At 47.1% G+C, this 14,883-nt stretch overlaps 1 protein-coding gene across 1 annotated transcript; it reads left to right on the top strand.

Moving 5' to 3' along the window:
• Positions 1-7,439: 7,439 nt before the first annotated feature.
• Positions 7,440-13,657, top strand: Psmc3 (proteasome 26S subunit, ATPase 3). Its single transcript, XM_020179091.2, has 12 exons — positions 7,440-7,756; positions 7,997-8,080; positions 9,184-9,309; positions 9,692-9,796; positions 9,911-9,973; positions 10,228-10,365; positions 10,801-10,944; positions 11,060-11,208; positions 11,994-12,090; positions 12,271-12,416; positions 13,227-13,308; positions 13,474-13,657. The coding sequence occupies exons 1-12, from the start codon at positions 7,682-7,684 to the stop codon at positions 13,582-13,584; spliced, it is 1,320 nt and encodes a 439-aa protein (XP_020034680.1). The 5' UTR covers positions 7,440-7,681; the 3' UTR covers positions 13,585-13,657.
• Positions 13,658-14,883: the final 1,226 nt, after the last annotated feature.

Genomic DNA, 14,883 nt, shown 5'->3' with positions numbered 1-14,883 from the left:
CAGCAAGCCCAAGATCAAGGTACCGGCAGATTTGGTGTCTGGTAAGGGCCCACATTCATGTTCATAGATGGTGCCTTCTCACTATCTCTTTGCATGGTAGAAGGGGTAATATTGCTGTCTGAGGTCCCCTTTTATTGTGGGAACACTGATCCCATTCATGAGGGCTCACGACCTAATCACTTTCCAAAGGCCTCATTCCTAATATCACCATATTGGGGATTAGGTTTTAGATTGTGTGTGTGTGTGTGTGTGGTGCTGGGATTGAACCCCGAGACTTGAACTCAGGTCTACCATTGAGCTATCTCCCCAGCCCTGATTAGATTACAATATATAAATTTGGGAGAGGGACAAACTTTTGTGCCATAGCAAACCCTAAGCCCCAGTGTGACAATATTTGGACATAGGGCCTTGAAGGAGATAAATAAGGTCAAATGAGGTCATAAGTACTGGTGTCCTTATAAGAAGAGGAAGAAACATTGGAGGGATATCATAGATCGATCTCTTTCTCTCTCTCTCTCTCTCTCTCTCTGTCTCCATGATGTAAAAAGAACAGGTCATGTAAGGACACAATAAGAAGGTAGCCATCTGTAAGTGTAAGGAAGAGGCCTCACCAAAAACTAAATCTTCTAGTACATTGTTCTGGGACTTCCAGCTGTTAGAAGTATAAGAAAATAAATATCTGTGTTTAAGCCACCCCAATCTGTAGTATTTTGTTACGGCAGCCTGAGCTGTCTGGTAAGTATAAAAGCAATGGTGCTTTGGAACACAAAAGCAGAGTGCATGGTTCCTCTTCTTCATCTCCCCTTGTCTTTAGTCTTAAAACCATAGATGGGACACAGCGAGACGGGCATCCATGTGTAGAGGTGGCCTGGCGTAGCACATTGGAACCCAAGCCAAATGTGGAGAAAAGAACCTGTGTGGGGACAGGAGGGCATCTCGTCCTAATGCGTCAGAGACCAACCTGCATAAGGAGGGGTGTCCTTACATGGCTGTTGGGGCCCAGCCAGGAAAGGAGGCATCCAAGTGGGTGAACTTCCACATGAGACATCAGAATTTATGTGGAATTTATGTGGCCAGGATCACAGAGGTCCTTGACCCAAAAGGGCTCAGGGCAGGAATGAACAAGACAGGACACACAAAGGGTCTCACTCACTCAGGAAAGGAATGACAAAACACATATCGAGAGGGCCAGAAGGCTGATGACCAACTGGCAAAATTTTATTTTTCTCAGCAAGCTTTATACAAAAGAGGAAGAGACTTAAACATCAAAAACACTCTGACCTAGTTACAACCTTTCTGTTTTGGCCACCCTGTATTCTTACTGCCAGTGTCCTTGACTAAGTATAAACTTCTTTTCAGCCAAGGGAAACCATTTAGCATTGCTTCCCACCATGATAGAGACATGGTGCACCTGCAGGTTCTGACCTTGTTGGAATGCTGCTAAGCCACAGCGACCTTGTCAGACTGTGGCTTTTGGTTCCCAACAGAGTGTATAGCATATCCATGAACATGGGTGTCATAGCAGGGTCATTGAACCAAGCTGGAGTGAAGAAGGGTCTATGCGTGGAAGAGAGTGGCAATGGGTGATTATTTACAAGATTTCTCACTATTGAAGAGGAGAGTTACAAATAGGAAAGGGAGGAAACCAGAAGGAACCTATGGTGTTAAACTAGAATTAGAAGCATCTGTGAACTCATGGATTTCAAAATACATAGCTAGATACAGAAATAAATATAGTGTCCATTCACCAGTCCAGAGTAGTGGTGACATGCCAACAACAATGGGCACACCTAGCTTCCAGATCTTGGCTTCTAAATAGCATGTTCTTAAAAGGAATCAAGGCTTTTGAGGAAAGGCATGATGGAAAGTACAAGATGAGCCTGGAATATCTTGTGCCAGAAAGCAAAGGAAACTGAACAAATGATGTGATAACTCAGGACACAGGGGCCAGCTTGGAAGGGCTTGCACAGCCCACTGGTGATGAATAATCATGACTGTCTTATCAGCACAGGCTGCCATCATGAACTACCACAAAATGGGTGGTTTAAACAAACAAAGTTCATTTTCTTATAGATCAAGGGGCCAGAAAATTCTAGAAGCTCCCTTCTCACTGTGTATTACATTTCCTCTGTGCTCCTGCAGAGAAGGAAACAGTCTTTCTCCTCTTCCTATAAAGGCACTACTTATACCATGAGGACCCCACTGTCATGACCTCATCTAACTGTAATCACCTGCCAAAGGCACCATCTGTAGGGGCCATCATGCAGGGAATTAGGGCTTGAACATATGAATTTTGGAAGACAAACAAATTCAGTCCATAGCAATGATACATACTGTATTAAATAAAAATCCATATTGATATAAATTAAAATTTTGATGTGGAATGGGATGTTTACAAAATTCTTCTCCACAAAATATGTATTAACTTCAAAGGGAAGAAAATTTCAGACCTCAGCTTTATTAAGTGAGAAAGGTTTAACATCTCCAGCAACAGCACAAAATGAAATTGTGCCATCTGAAAAAATGCAAGCTTCTTGGGAGGCTGAGATCATGAGGATCACAGTTCAAGGCCAGTCCGGGCAAATAATTTGAGAGACACCCATCTTCAAAATAACCAGAGCAAAATGGACTGGAGGTATGGCTCAAGCAGTAGAGTGCCTGCTTTGCAAGTGAGAAGCCCTGAGTTCAAACACCAGTCCCACCAAAAAAACCAAATAGAACTCACAAGTTCATGAAAGACAAAAGGTTAGGGGACTGTTCTGTATTAAAGGAGACTAAAGAGATGTAATAATGTGTGATTCTTGATACTGTTTTTTTTTTTTTTTAAGGCTATAAGGGACAAATGACAGATAACTGAACACATTTTAATAAGGATTGTTTATTAGGTATTTTGCATCAATATGAAAGTCCTTGGGTATGACCATGTATTATACTACATTGCACTGCAGTTATGTACAAGAATGTCTTTGTTTTTAGGAGACACAGGCAGAAATATTTATTTATTTATTTATTTATTTATTTTCTCTCTTTTTTTTTTCTTTTATTATTCATATGTGCATACAAGGCTTGATTCATTTCTCCCCCCTGCCCCCACCCCCTCCCTTACCACCCACTCCACCCCCTCCCTCTCCCCCCCACCCCCTCAATACCCAGCAGAAACTATTTTGCCCTTATCTCTAATTTTGTTGTAGAGAGAGTATAAGCAATAACAGGAAGGGAGAAGGGTTTTTGCTGGTTGAGATAAGGATAGCTATACAGGGTATTGACTCACATTGATTTCCTGTGCGTGGGTGTTACCTTCTAGGTTAATTCTTTTTGATCTAACCTTTTCTCTAGTACCTGTTCCCCTTGTCCTATTGGCCTCAGTTGCATTTAAGGTATCTGCTTTAGTTTCTCTGCGTTAAGGGCAACAAATGCTAGCTAATTTTTTAGGTGTCTTACCTATCCTCACCCCTTCCTGTGTGCTCTCGCTTTTATCATGTGCTCATAGTCTAATCCCATTGTTGTGTTAGGCAGAAATATTTAAAGGTGAATTGTCATGAAGTCTGTAACTTATTTTGAAATGGGTCAGAAAAAAAGTGTGCATATGTACAATAACAAAAATAGATGTTGCAAATGTTACCAATTGGCAAATCTAGGTAAAAGATAGAGGTTTTCATTGTTGATCTTCCAACTTTTTTATATGTTTAACATTTTTTAAAATAAAGGGTTTTTCAAAATAACAGATTTTAGAAAGTGTTGTCCAGAAACAGAACCAAACAGGGAGGATGTGTCTATATTTATCTATATAGAAAGAGATACAGATTGATTTATTGTAAGGAATGGACTCACATGATTCCAGCCAAGTTCCAGGCTGAGTCGGCCTGAGAAGCGGCAGAGCCAGTGGTCTCGTTCTCCTTCAGAGCCTGTCACTCTCAAGACCCAAGGAGAAGTGATGCTCCAGTTTCAGTCCAAAGGGAGAAAAAGGCCTTGCCCCCAAATAGTCTAACAGGAAGACCTCTCTCTTATACAGCCCTTTTGTTCTATTCAGATTTTCAACTGATTAGATGCGGTTCACTTTATTCGGTCTAATGATTTTAATGTTATTCTCTTCTAAAACCAGGAAACACTCAGAATAATGTTTAACCAAAAATCTAGGTACAAGTGGGATGTGGTGATGCATACCTGTAATCCCAGCACTCATAGCTAGTTCCAGGCCAGCCTGGGGTACATGGCTACATAGGGAGTCTCTGTCTCAAAAAAAAAAAAAAATCTAGACACTCCCTAGTCAAATTGACACACAAAATTAGCCCTCACAGGCAAGTCTGGGTAGAACAGGGAGGCCAGTGAAGTAATCTAGGTGAGAGATATTGGTGACTTGAACCACAGTCAGTGCAGGGGTATGGAAGAATTCTCTCCCTCCCTCCCTTTTCCTCCACTCCACCTCTCTCTTACTGTTGTTTTTTGACGCAGCATCTCAGTATGTAGTCCAGGCTGGCCTTGAACTCTCAATCCTTCTGCCTCAGCCTCCTGGGTGCTAAGATTACAGGGAAGATATCTGTTGTTTTGGAAATTTTCAAATAGCAACAATGGAGAGACTACTACAAGGGATTGCTATCTCTACCATGTTCACATGAACGATTTGCTTCACTTGTGACAGCCTCCTCCCAGTAAGATCCATACTCTCCACTAGGTTATTTTTATTCAGATCTTACCATTTCTGAATTCAAGATAGAAGTGGCAGAATTCCAGGTGGCTTGGATGTGGGGCATGGAGAGAGCAGTAAGGATGACACGAAGAGCTGAGTCTGAGCAACTGGAGGGACCCCGAGGAAAGAAAGTCCTGTGGTGTTTCATTTTCTCTCCCCACCAGAGACAGATCTGCTGAGCCTGGCCTTGGGAGTGTTCAGGGATAAGCTTGTGGGGTTGTGGAGAGGAAGTTGTTCAGCTTGTGCTTTGGGATTTGATTCATTTTTCATTTGAAAATATTTTTTTTTGCAGGCTTAGCACTTCTCTAGGCCCTGGGGACTCGTGGCAAGCAAGTAAGACACATGAGCTCGTGAATTTATAATCTGGGGGAGGGAGAACAAAACCCAATCATCACATAAGAGCCTGTCTGGTAAGGGTGAGTACGGGGCATATGGAAGAAAGAGTGAGATTTGACCTGTTCTTTGGGAGTCAGGGAGGGCTTTGAAACTGATTTAAAGAATATGGAGAGCTTGCTGGTTTACAGTGGGAATGTGGGGTTCTAGAAGAGCAGAGGCAGAGGTCCAGCCTATAATCCTAGCTACTCAAGAGCAGAGAACAGCCCTTTTGTTCTTTTTAGATCTTTAACTGATTAGATGAGGCTTACTTTATTCAGTCTAATGATTTAAATGTTACTCTCATCTAAAACCAGGAAACACTCAGAATAGTATTTAACTCCTAAGAGGAGTGAGAAACCTTCAAGAGGGCTTTGTTAACCATTTCCTTCCTTCTTTTCTTCCTTCCTTCCTCCTCCCTCCCTTCCTTTTTGGTGGCATCAGAGTTTGAACTCAAGGCCTCATGCTTGTTAGGCAGGTGCTCTTACTGCTTGAGCCACTCCATCAGCCCTGTTTTCTTTCTTGAGGGTGTGGATACCATGGCCAAATCTGCTTTGGAACCTATTTCTCTGGCTACTCTTTGGACAGCAGGTTAGAGCAGATGCTGAGACAGAAACATCTGCTTTTCTACTGTTCTCAAGGTCGATTCCCATCCTTCACCCCACTTAATCTTCACTACAACCCTGTGAGGTTGGCATGAGGACCTCTCCATTTCCCACATGGAGAAACTGAGGTCTAGGGAAGAAAGAAGACTTGTCCACATCACTTGACAGAGCCCAACTCTTTCTTCTTCACACCAGCCTTTCCCCCAAGAGCCCAGGGTTAGAATGGAGCTGTCCACTCCTTCCTGATACCCTCCAAACTCCAGCCTCAACTCATGTAGTGTGCTGGCTCCCAAGACTGCACCCCCTCTAGAAGTCTAGATGTATCAGAGGCCCCAAGCTGGCCACCTTCTTTCTCCCGAGGACGTGCTGTTGTGCCCTAATGCTCAGCTCCCTGCTGGGACTCACCTGGCTCTTCCTTAATCTCCTTGGGCAGCATGGACCTGCTTATACTGTTCTTTCTCTCTATTCTACTCCCAAGACATCCCTTCTCCTGGGCTCCCAAGAGAATTGACCAATCCCTGTCTTTCTGGACAATGAGAAATTCAGCCTAGAAAGGTTGTTAAAATGCCATGAGTGTCCCCCCCACCCCCCACCCCCAGGGTCTTGCTATGTTCCTCAGGTTGGCCTCCAGCTCCTGGGCTCAAGTGATCCTTCTGCCTCAGCCTCTTGAGTACAGGCCTCACCACTGCACCTAGTGAAAAAACAAGACATTTTGGGTCATCAGCCCCAATGCCAATAGTGAGTGACTCAGGAGTGAACAGCTGCAAATGTTGACATCTAAAGAAATAAATTTCTGCCTTCAGCTGCCACTATACAGTTTTTCACTAACTTTAGAGACTTTGTGATTGTTTGACTTAAAAATTGTTTGCTTTTTTCTGATAAATATATTTATCAGAATATATATAATTATATAATTTATCAGAAGATATGTAATTATATGTAATATTTATCAGAAATAGATATATAATATTAGAAATACATATATTCATTCATGGCTTGTGTGAAGTTCATTTTTGGGGAGCTCTCCTCAAAGGAATAAGGACACATCCTCCGGAGTAACAGGCACAGGTACATCAAAGCAGTGTCGTATGATCCAAAAGGACCTGCATACCCTGCTCACCAAGATAACCACTTTTTTTTTTTTCTGGAAGTGAGGTTTGAACTCAGGCTTCATACTGGCAAAGCAGACGCTCCACCGTCTGAGCCACGCCTTCAGTCTATTTTGCTGTGGTTATTTTGGGGATGGGGATCTCCTGAACTATTTGCCCGTAGTGGTCTCAAACCACGATTCTCCTGATCTGTCTCCCAAGTAGCTAGGATTACAGGCGTGAGCCACCGATGCCCCTCACGTTTTTAACCGTAAGGGCTGATTGTTAACTGAGTTTTTTCCAGCTGGACAATTCCTTGCAGCCTGCACTGTTTTCAGCAACTGCGATTTTTTTTCTCTGCTGATTGTTTCCCTCCAGCAACGCTGGGTGGCCGGGTTGTGCTTAAACACGTAATTTAAAATAAGGCCCGATGTAGCATGCCCCTTTTGCACACGGCTGGACATGTTGTTTTTAGCTGGGGAAACCATTGCGCAAAACCCCCAAATCCTAGCTGGGCCAGATTCTGAGAGTGAATTGCGCCCCTGCGCAAACGCGGTTTCAATTACCAGCCAAATTAAAACTGCATTTCCCGAAGGCCCCCGCGCCTCCCTCCTTACTCCCGCCTCTTCCGGTTTCACACCCAGTCCCGCCCCTGTCGTTCGTGCCGGCCAATAGCAGCCCCTCCTCTCGCTCCCAGCGCAAACAGGAGCCACCGGCGATCGGCGGGGGCAGGCGCGTAGGCCCGGGTTTGGTTTTTGGAGTAGAGAAAAGCAGATTCGCTCCGGCAGCGTGGACGGAGCTAAGCCCGTCGAGAGTCAGAATTTGCAGGAGAACTTTGCCATCGGTCAAGAAAAGGCATCAAGAAAGACGGCATTAACTTCCCCCCGCGGCTCCTGCGCAGTCCCATCTTCGGCCTTTTCCTCCAGCCAATGAATCTGCTGCCGACTCTCGACAGTCCAGTGACTCGGCAGGAGAAAATGGCGACCGTGTGGGATGAGGCTGAGGTGGGCGCCCGAGACCTGGGAGTCCCGAAGCTAGGGCCAGGGGGAAGACGCCCTTGTCGGGAGGGGAGGAAGTGGTTCGGAGGTCACGGTGTGGCCAGGACCCTGGGACCGAGCCGCTTGGGATATGGGCAGAGGTGCTGACTTCATCCTGAATTTGTGGGTGGGGAAACTGAGGCTGCGAGTGGGGCTCTGCCTGGATAAAAGTAAGTAAAGTAAACACATGAATTTTTCTTTAAACAGCAAGATGGAATCGGGGAGGAGGTGCTCAAGATGTCCACAGAAGAGATCATCCAGCGCACACGGCTGCTGGACAGCGAGATCAAGGTGGGTGCATGGCTCCCAGGAAAGCAGTGAGCTCCCCCCAGGGCAGGTCTTGGTGACCCCCGTCGCTTCTACTTCCTTTTCCGCTCCTCGCAGGAGGGATGAACCTGTGGCTACCTCTTGGGACCAAGAAAACAAAGAGAACATTAAGTCTTGAAAGGGACAAGTGATTGGGGACCAGGCCTGAGATGAGTTATTATTAGTTATTATAACTTTCCTAACGATAAGTCTTTAAGTAGTTCTCTCAAAAAGCCTTTCTGTTAATAATTCCCCATTTTACAGGTAAGGAAACTGAAGCTCAAAGAGTTGGTTTTTGGCAGTACTAGGGTTTAAACTCAGGGCCTTGCATTTGGCGCTCTATCACTTGGGCCACGCCCCCAGCCCTTTTTTCTTACTTATTTTTCAGATAGGGTCTGCATTTTTACCTGGCCAACCCAAACAGAGATCCTCCTATTTAGGCCTTCCATGGAGTCAGCAGGATACAGGCACACACCACCACCACTCCAGCTTATTGGTTGAGATTTTCTCGATTGGGGTGGATCTCCACCATCCTAATAGTGTTTTTGGTTATTTTGTTTGTTTGTTTTTGCAATACTGGAGGTTGAACTCAGGGTCTGGTGCTTGGGAGGCAGGCACACTACCACTTGAGCCACTCCACTAGCCCTTTTTGTGTTGGGTATTTTCAAGATAGGGTCTTGGGACTATTTCCCTGGGCTGGCTTCAAACTGCGATCCAGTTCATGTTGTCTTCTGAGTAGCTGAGATTACAAGTGTGAGCCACAGCACCCAGCTTCAGTCCTGTTTTTTTAAGTATGGGAATGTACCCATCCCTTACTAAGACATAGAACCTAAAGCTTTTATTTGCCTAATTAAAGGCCTGTTCTTTTTGTAATACAACACCTACTGTACCAGGAAGTTTCAGAACTGGTATTTTGTCTTGATTTGTATTGGATGTGGGCACAGGCAGTCTGGGGCTTCAGAAAACCTTAGATCTGGTTGGCCAGGTGCAGGAGAGTCTTCTGGACAGTTTGTACCTCAGAATTTACAGGGGCCTAATATAAACTGAGCCAGGGCTAAATATTTACTTCTATTTCATCCTTATCCCAGATCATGAAGAGCGAAGTACTGAGAGTCACTCATGAACTTCAAGCCATGAAAGACAAGATCAAAGAAAACAGTGAGAAAATCAAAGTGAACAAGACTCTGCCGTACCTTGTCTCCAACGTTATCGAGGTGTGTGTGTATGTGGAGGGGAGGAGGAGTCAGTGGGGTGTGGAGACAGCAGGGGGTGGGGGCCACCAGGGATGGAGCAGATAAAAGTTTTGAGGCCAAATTGAATGTTAGAGCTACGCCTCCAGGGACCCCCTTCCTAGATACAGGGCTGCACATCTCATGTGTCTCCTTTTCCTATTGGTTTGTCTTCCTGAGGTGAATGAGCTTTGTGCTTAGAAGCATCACCTAAGCAGAGATCTGCTCAACTGCACCTTTGCTAGAGTTAAGGTTAACTTGAGGAGTGAGACAGGGCTGGCTGGCCCTGTGAGTATTAGGAATTGTTTTGGCCCAGAAAGCACTACGTTTTGGGAAGTTCAAGGGACTGAGTTTTTTTCCTTCTCAGCTATTGGATGTTGATCCCAATGACCAAGAGGAGGATGGTGCTAATATTGACCTGGACTCACAAAGGAAGGGCAAGTGTGCAGTGATCAAAACCTCCACACGACAGGTGAGGCTGGCTCCATAATAGGAGAATGGAGGAGGGTGAGAGGTGGAGAGGAGCAGCATTAGGGAGCCTCAATGAGGATAGTAACTGAGACTGCACCTGTAATCTTTCCTGCAGACATATTTCCTGCCTGTGATTGGGTTGGTGGATGCTGAAAAGCTGAAGCCAGGAGACCTGGTGGTGAGTGGTGCTTGGATTGAGGCAGGGCTTTTCCAGAGAGTTCCACGGACTAGCTGAGCTCCTACCCCAGCCCCAGGTCACTGTTGCCACTGAATCTTGGCAGAAAAGCTGGAGAGTCAGATCCTGTCTGCTTGCTCTTTGTTTCTCATGTTGCCCATTCCTGTAGTTTTTTTTTACTCTGTAGACACCTGTCACACAGCCCAGGTGATACCTAGGCCTGGGGCAAATCTGAAGGCCTCATGCTCCGTCCTTAGGGTGTGAACAAAGACTCTTATCTCATCCTGGAGACCCTGCCTACAGAATATGACTCACGGGTAAAGGCCATGGAGGTGGATGAGAGGCCCACAGAGCAATACAGTGACATCGGGGGCCTTGACAAGCAGATCCAAGAGGTAAGGGAAGCACTGCAGCTACTGGCAACCTCACCAGCCTTTTGTGTCTCTCCACCTCCCTGAGAAGAACACATTCCTTACTGTGCCTCTTATCCTTATGGTGGATTAAGAAGGAAAAGAGGAGTGCCATATTAGGGGTTTGAAGACTGAGGTCCATAGAGACTGAAGGACTTGATCAAGACCACAGAAAATTAGGGCCAGAGCCAAGAGTGGTACTTAGGCTCCTGTTTTTGGCCCAGGGTCTTTCTGCCATATCCTGCTGTTCTTAGAGAAGTTGTGGCCAGCCTTGGTGAGAGTGAGCTTTGTGAGGGAAGGAGAGGTCAGTGTCCCTGAGTCCGAGTATGTGAGATGCAGATTGGGGTTGAAGTCAGTAAGGATTGGGTTGTAGGACTCCTTAGGGCTTCACTCTCCTTACCCAGGACTTCTTCCTGGCAGCTGGTGGAGGCTATTGTCCTGCCAATGAACCACAAGGAGAAGTTTGAAAATTTGGGGATCCAGCCCCCAAAAGGGGTGCTGATGTATGGGCCGCCTGGTACAGGGAAGACACTGCTGGCCCGAGCCTGTGCTGCGCAGACCAAGGTGTGTGCTGGGGGTTGGCGGGGGGTAAGGAATAGGTGGGAAGGTCTGGAGCTCTACAAATGGGCTCAGGGGAGCTTCCAGTACCTTTGCCCTGACTGACCCCTCTTCACCTCAGGCCACCTTTCTGAAGCTGGCTGGCCCCCAGCTGGTGCAGATGTTCATTGGGGATGGTGCCAAACTGGTCCGTGATGCCTTTGCCCTGGCCAAGGAGAAGGCGCCATCTATCATCTTCATTGATGAGCTGGATGCCATTGGCACCAAACGGTAAGCCAGTGCTGGGGGCCCCAGGGGGTCTCTGTGGCAGGGGGGCCTTGGCTCCCAACTTCACCAGCTCTTTTCTACCCTGTTTCTTCCCCTTGGGACTGTGGCTCTTCTTGTGGTTTCTAAAGTCTTTTCCTAAATAGCCTTCTGCTTCCTTGACCATCCAGTCTCATAACTGCCATGTTCCTTTCAAAACAGAAGTCTAGTCACCTCACTCATCTGTAACAGTCTGAGTCCTATTTAAAACCTTTTCTGTGCCACCCCAGTGCTCCTTGGCATAAGTATGTGGTTTACCATGAATTTTCAAGGCTCTACGTGTGATTTCTGCTCCCCTCTATCCTTACTTTGTCCTTCTTGTCCTCTTCTCCCCCCACCCCCAGATCTGAACCCCCCTTCTCACTGTCCCCTTGGTTTTAGCCTTACTGGGTGGTTTTTATCCTCGGGTCCATTCTTTGGGGATATCTGACTGACTCCCCTTACACTCCGAGCCTGTGTGTTTCTGAGTTTTGCTTTGTGCCATCATCCGTTCATCCAAGCAACAGCTCCGGTCATGTTTATTTTGTTCACTTTTTTTCCACCTGGTACCTGGTACCTGATCCCAGAAGCCTCTCTAGGCTCTGAATGCTGCAGTCTACCTTTAGTGATGCCTTTTATGTATCAGTGCCTGGGCTGGGAGACCTGGTTTGAGCCAGTCATTTCCCAGGTTGGGTTAGGCTTGTAGAGGGTGGAGAAGGGGAGGGCTCTACGCAAGCCATGGCTTTACTAGTATCTTGATCTGTGCATCCCAGCTTTGACAGTGAGAAGGCTGGGGACCGGGAGGTGCAGAGGACAATGCTGGAGCTTCTGAACCAGCTGGATGGCTTCCAGCCCAACACGCAAGTGAAGGTGAGCATTTTTTGCCACTTCTCAGGTGAAGAAAATGAAGCTAAAGGACTGTCTCAGGTCCCCATGCTCTCTTACCTGCACCCTGGACTGCCTTCTGCCATTTATGACTGTGGCTCTACCTGTGGGTAGAGAGTTCAAGAGAGTTCCTCATTTGAACTTGGTGCTTCTCTCCTTCCTCAGGTAATTGCAGCCACCAACAGGGTGGATATCCTGGATCCTGCCCTGCTCCGTTCAGGCCGCCTGGACCGCAAGATTGAGTTCCCAATGCCCAATGAGGAGGCCCGGGCCAGAATCATGCAGATCCATTCTCGGAAGATGAATGTTAGGTGAGCAGAGACCTGAGTGGGCAGCAACAGAGCATTGCTGACCATCATTCTCCTAATAGCTGCCTGTCCTGAGTTTCTGTAATCTGTGACCACCTGCCCCCACCATGTGCACGCAGTACTGCTCCATCTACCAGCTGAGCTGAGGCAGAATCTTACTGGAGCCCAGGCCCTTATTCTGGGTGCTCTGCTCCTTAGAATCACTTGTCCCCCACCTTCCCCCCATTTGAAGGCACACAGACCTCCACAGCCCAAGGATGGCCTTGGCAGGGGAGGGATCTAGCTAGAGGCCAAATGCCCTGTGGTCAGATCTGTGCATCCTTCAGCAGATGGCATGACCTCTTTTAAGCCTCAGTTTTACTTGGAATTTGGGATTAATTACCCCCACCTCTTAGTTGAAGGAAGGACTAGACATGATAGTGTCAAGCAGTGTAGGGCATTTAGCAGCAGCACTGTTTTGGCCAGTGCAGGGCCTGCCCTGCAGGGAGTACAAAACCATCTTTAGTTTCCATAACCCCTTCTCTTCTGCTTCAGGCTGAGTTGGTCCCTGGAGCCTCAGATGCAGATTTCTAGAAGGCTAGTGCACATAGATCCTAAAAATAACCTGGTCTAACTCTTAACTTGCTTTAACTGCCTCCCCTCCTCCCTTATCATCTCATACTGAGAAGAAAACAAGGCAGCTCAAGTCAGGAACTTATCTGTCATCATAGAGTGAGTTGACTTTGCTGCCTGATGGGGGGTGTTAGGACATCTGCCCCCTCCTGTCCGCTTCCCATAAGTAACAGAGCCCTGTGGTATCTGCCCTCTCCCCAGTCCTGATGTAAACTATGAGGAGCTGGCCCGCTGCACCGATGACTTCAACGGGGCCCAGTGCAAGGCTGTGTGTGTGGAGGCGGTGAGTGGTGAGGGTTGTTGGGTGATTTCAAGCCTTGCCCTCTGGACAGAACATGGGCCTTTATCTGGTGGAGACTGAGGAGAAGAGGCTGAGAAGGCCCAGGCCTCTGGGAGCTGGGCTCATGGTTCAGGGAGACACTCTAGACTCTATCTGTCTTGGCTGCAGGGCATGATTGCACTGCGCAGGGGTGCCACGGAGCTTACCCACGAGGACTACATGGAGGGTATCCTGGAGGTGCAAGCCAAGAAGAAAGCCAATCTTCAGTACTATGCCTAGGCCTGCCCTGGGCCTGCCCTCTGGTCTCCTGCTGGCTGAAGTTCGTAATAAAAGGTGGTTTGGGTTCCTGCCACCCATCTGTCTCACCTTCCCTGGACTCTGGGTGGAAGAGTGGGGACATGTGCAGGAGTGTCCTGCTCAAGGACTGTAGCGTGGATATCCCTGAGACAATTGTGGGCCCCAAACCAGTTGTCAGGTTGAGGCCCTCTGGGGCACAACTGTTGCCTGGAGTCTTCTAGCCTCCCCTACCCTGGGTCCCACCACAGCCTCTCTCCCCATTTATTGCCTTGCTTTTCTGAGCTATTAGAGGCTTGTGGCCCTGCAGTTCCAGAAGGAAGGACTTAAACAGAGGCCACCCTTCCATTTTTGCCTTTTGGTGCTGTGGCCCTTATCCCCGTTGCCTTGTGAAATCAAGGTTTTAGGTCTTTGGTTCTTGAAACATCCCCCTTGTTTCCTGGGTTGTGGGACTCCTGTTTTTCAGTAGGTCCCCATTGACTCCCAGCCTATTTGTTCTGAAAAATGAGTCTTGGGCAAGATCCACACAGAGAGCCCTTCTGGGCCTGATCTGTCATGCTGTGTCTTCTCCCACCTCTCAATTTTGCCATTGCCCCTCTCTGTCAGAACCCACAGCCTGTAGATTGCTTGGCTCTGTCCTATCTTTCAGTGACTGACTTGCCACTCTCCACCTCACTCTGAGCTGTGCTGTACAGGTTATATCCCGTTTTCCTTGCTTTCCTTTTTTCTTTTTTTTTGACAGTACTGGGGCTTAAACTCAGGGCCTCATGCTTACTAGGTAGGTGCTCCTACCACTTCACCAACCTTGCCAGCCCTTTTTTGTGATGAGTTTTTCAGGGTAGAGTCTCGGAAACTATTTGCCTGGGGCTGGCTTTGAACTTTGATCCTCCTGAGTAGCTAAGGTTATAGCCACCATCACCCAGCTTGTGTAGGTCTTAACGCATAATTTTATCTAGTTATCAGAATAATCACCACTAGGGCACCCCATTTTATAGACGCAGTTAAGCAACTGGGACAAGGTTATCCAGTTAACGTTTCAGGTGTCGCAGCTGGTATTCAAACCCAGGACTGGGAATGCGGCCTGTCTGACTTCCCATTGAACTATCTTAATGGTGTCTCTGGTGGCCCCAAGTGGCCTTTCAAAGTTTAATAGCCCTTCAGAACCCAATTTTCTTTTTTCAAAAGAGGTAAAAGCCTTTAGCCATCTCCTGTTCCTCCTCTCCCCTCTCCAACAGTGAGCTACTGACTGTCCCATCTCCCAGAGGGCTATCCTTCCCAGCTCTG

The sequence above is a fragment of the Castor canadensis genome, chromosome 1, assembly GCF_047511655.1.
Source record: "Castor canadensis chromosome 1, mCasCan1.hap1v2, whole genome shotgun sequence".
Lineage (NCBI taxonomy): Eukaryota > Metazoa > Chordata > Mammalia > Rodentia > Castoridae > Castor > Castor canadensis.
Note: the sequence above shows the minus strand (reverse complement) of the source record. Positions and strands in the feature narration are given on the sequence as shown.

Excerpts from the sequence above, each read along its gene's own strand:
- Psmc3 (XM_020179091.2), top strand. The coding sequence starts at position 7,682 with ATGAATCTGCTGCCGACTCTCGACAGTCCAGTGACTCGGCAGGAGAAA. Across the intron at positions 9,310-9,691 it reads TTGTCTCCAACGTTATCGAG|CTATTGGATGTTGATCCCAA; the intron begins GTGTGTGTGTAT and ends TTTCCTTCTCAG. Across the intron at positions 12,417-13,226 it reads TCTCGGAAGATGAATGTTAG|TCCTGATGTAAACTATGAGG; the intron begins GTGAGCAGAGAC and ends CCCTCTCCCCAG.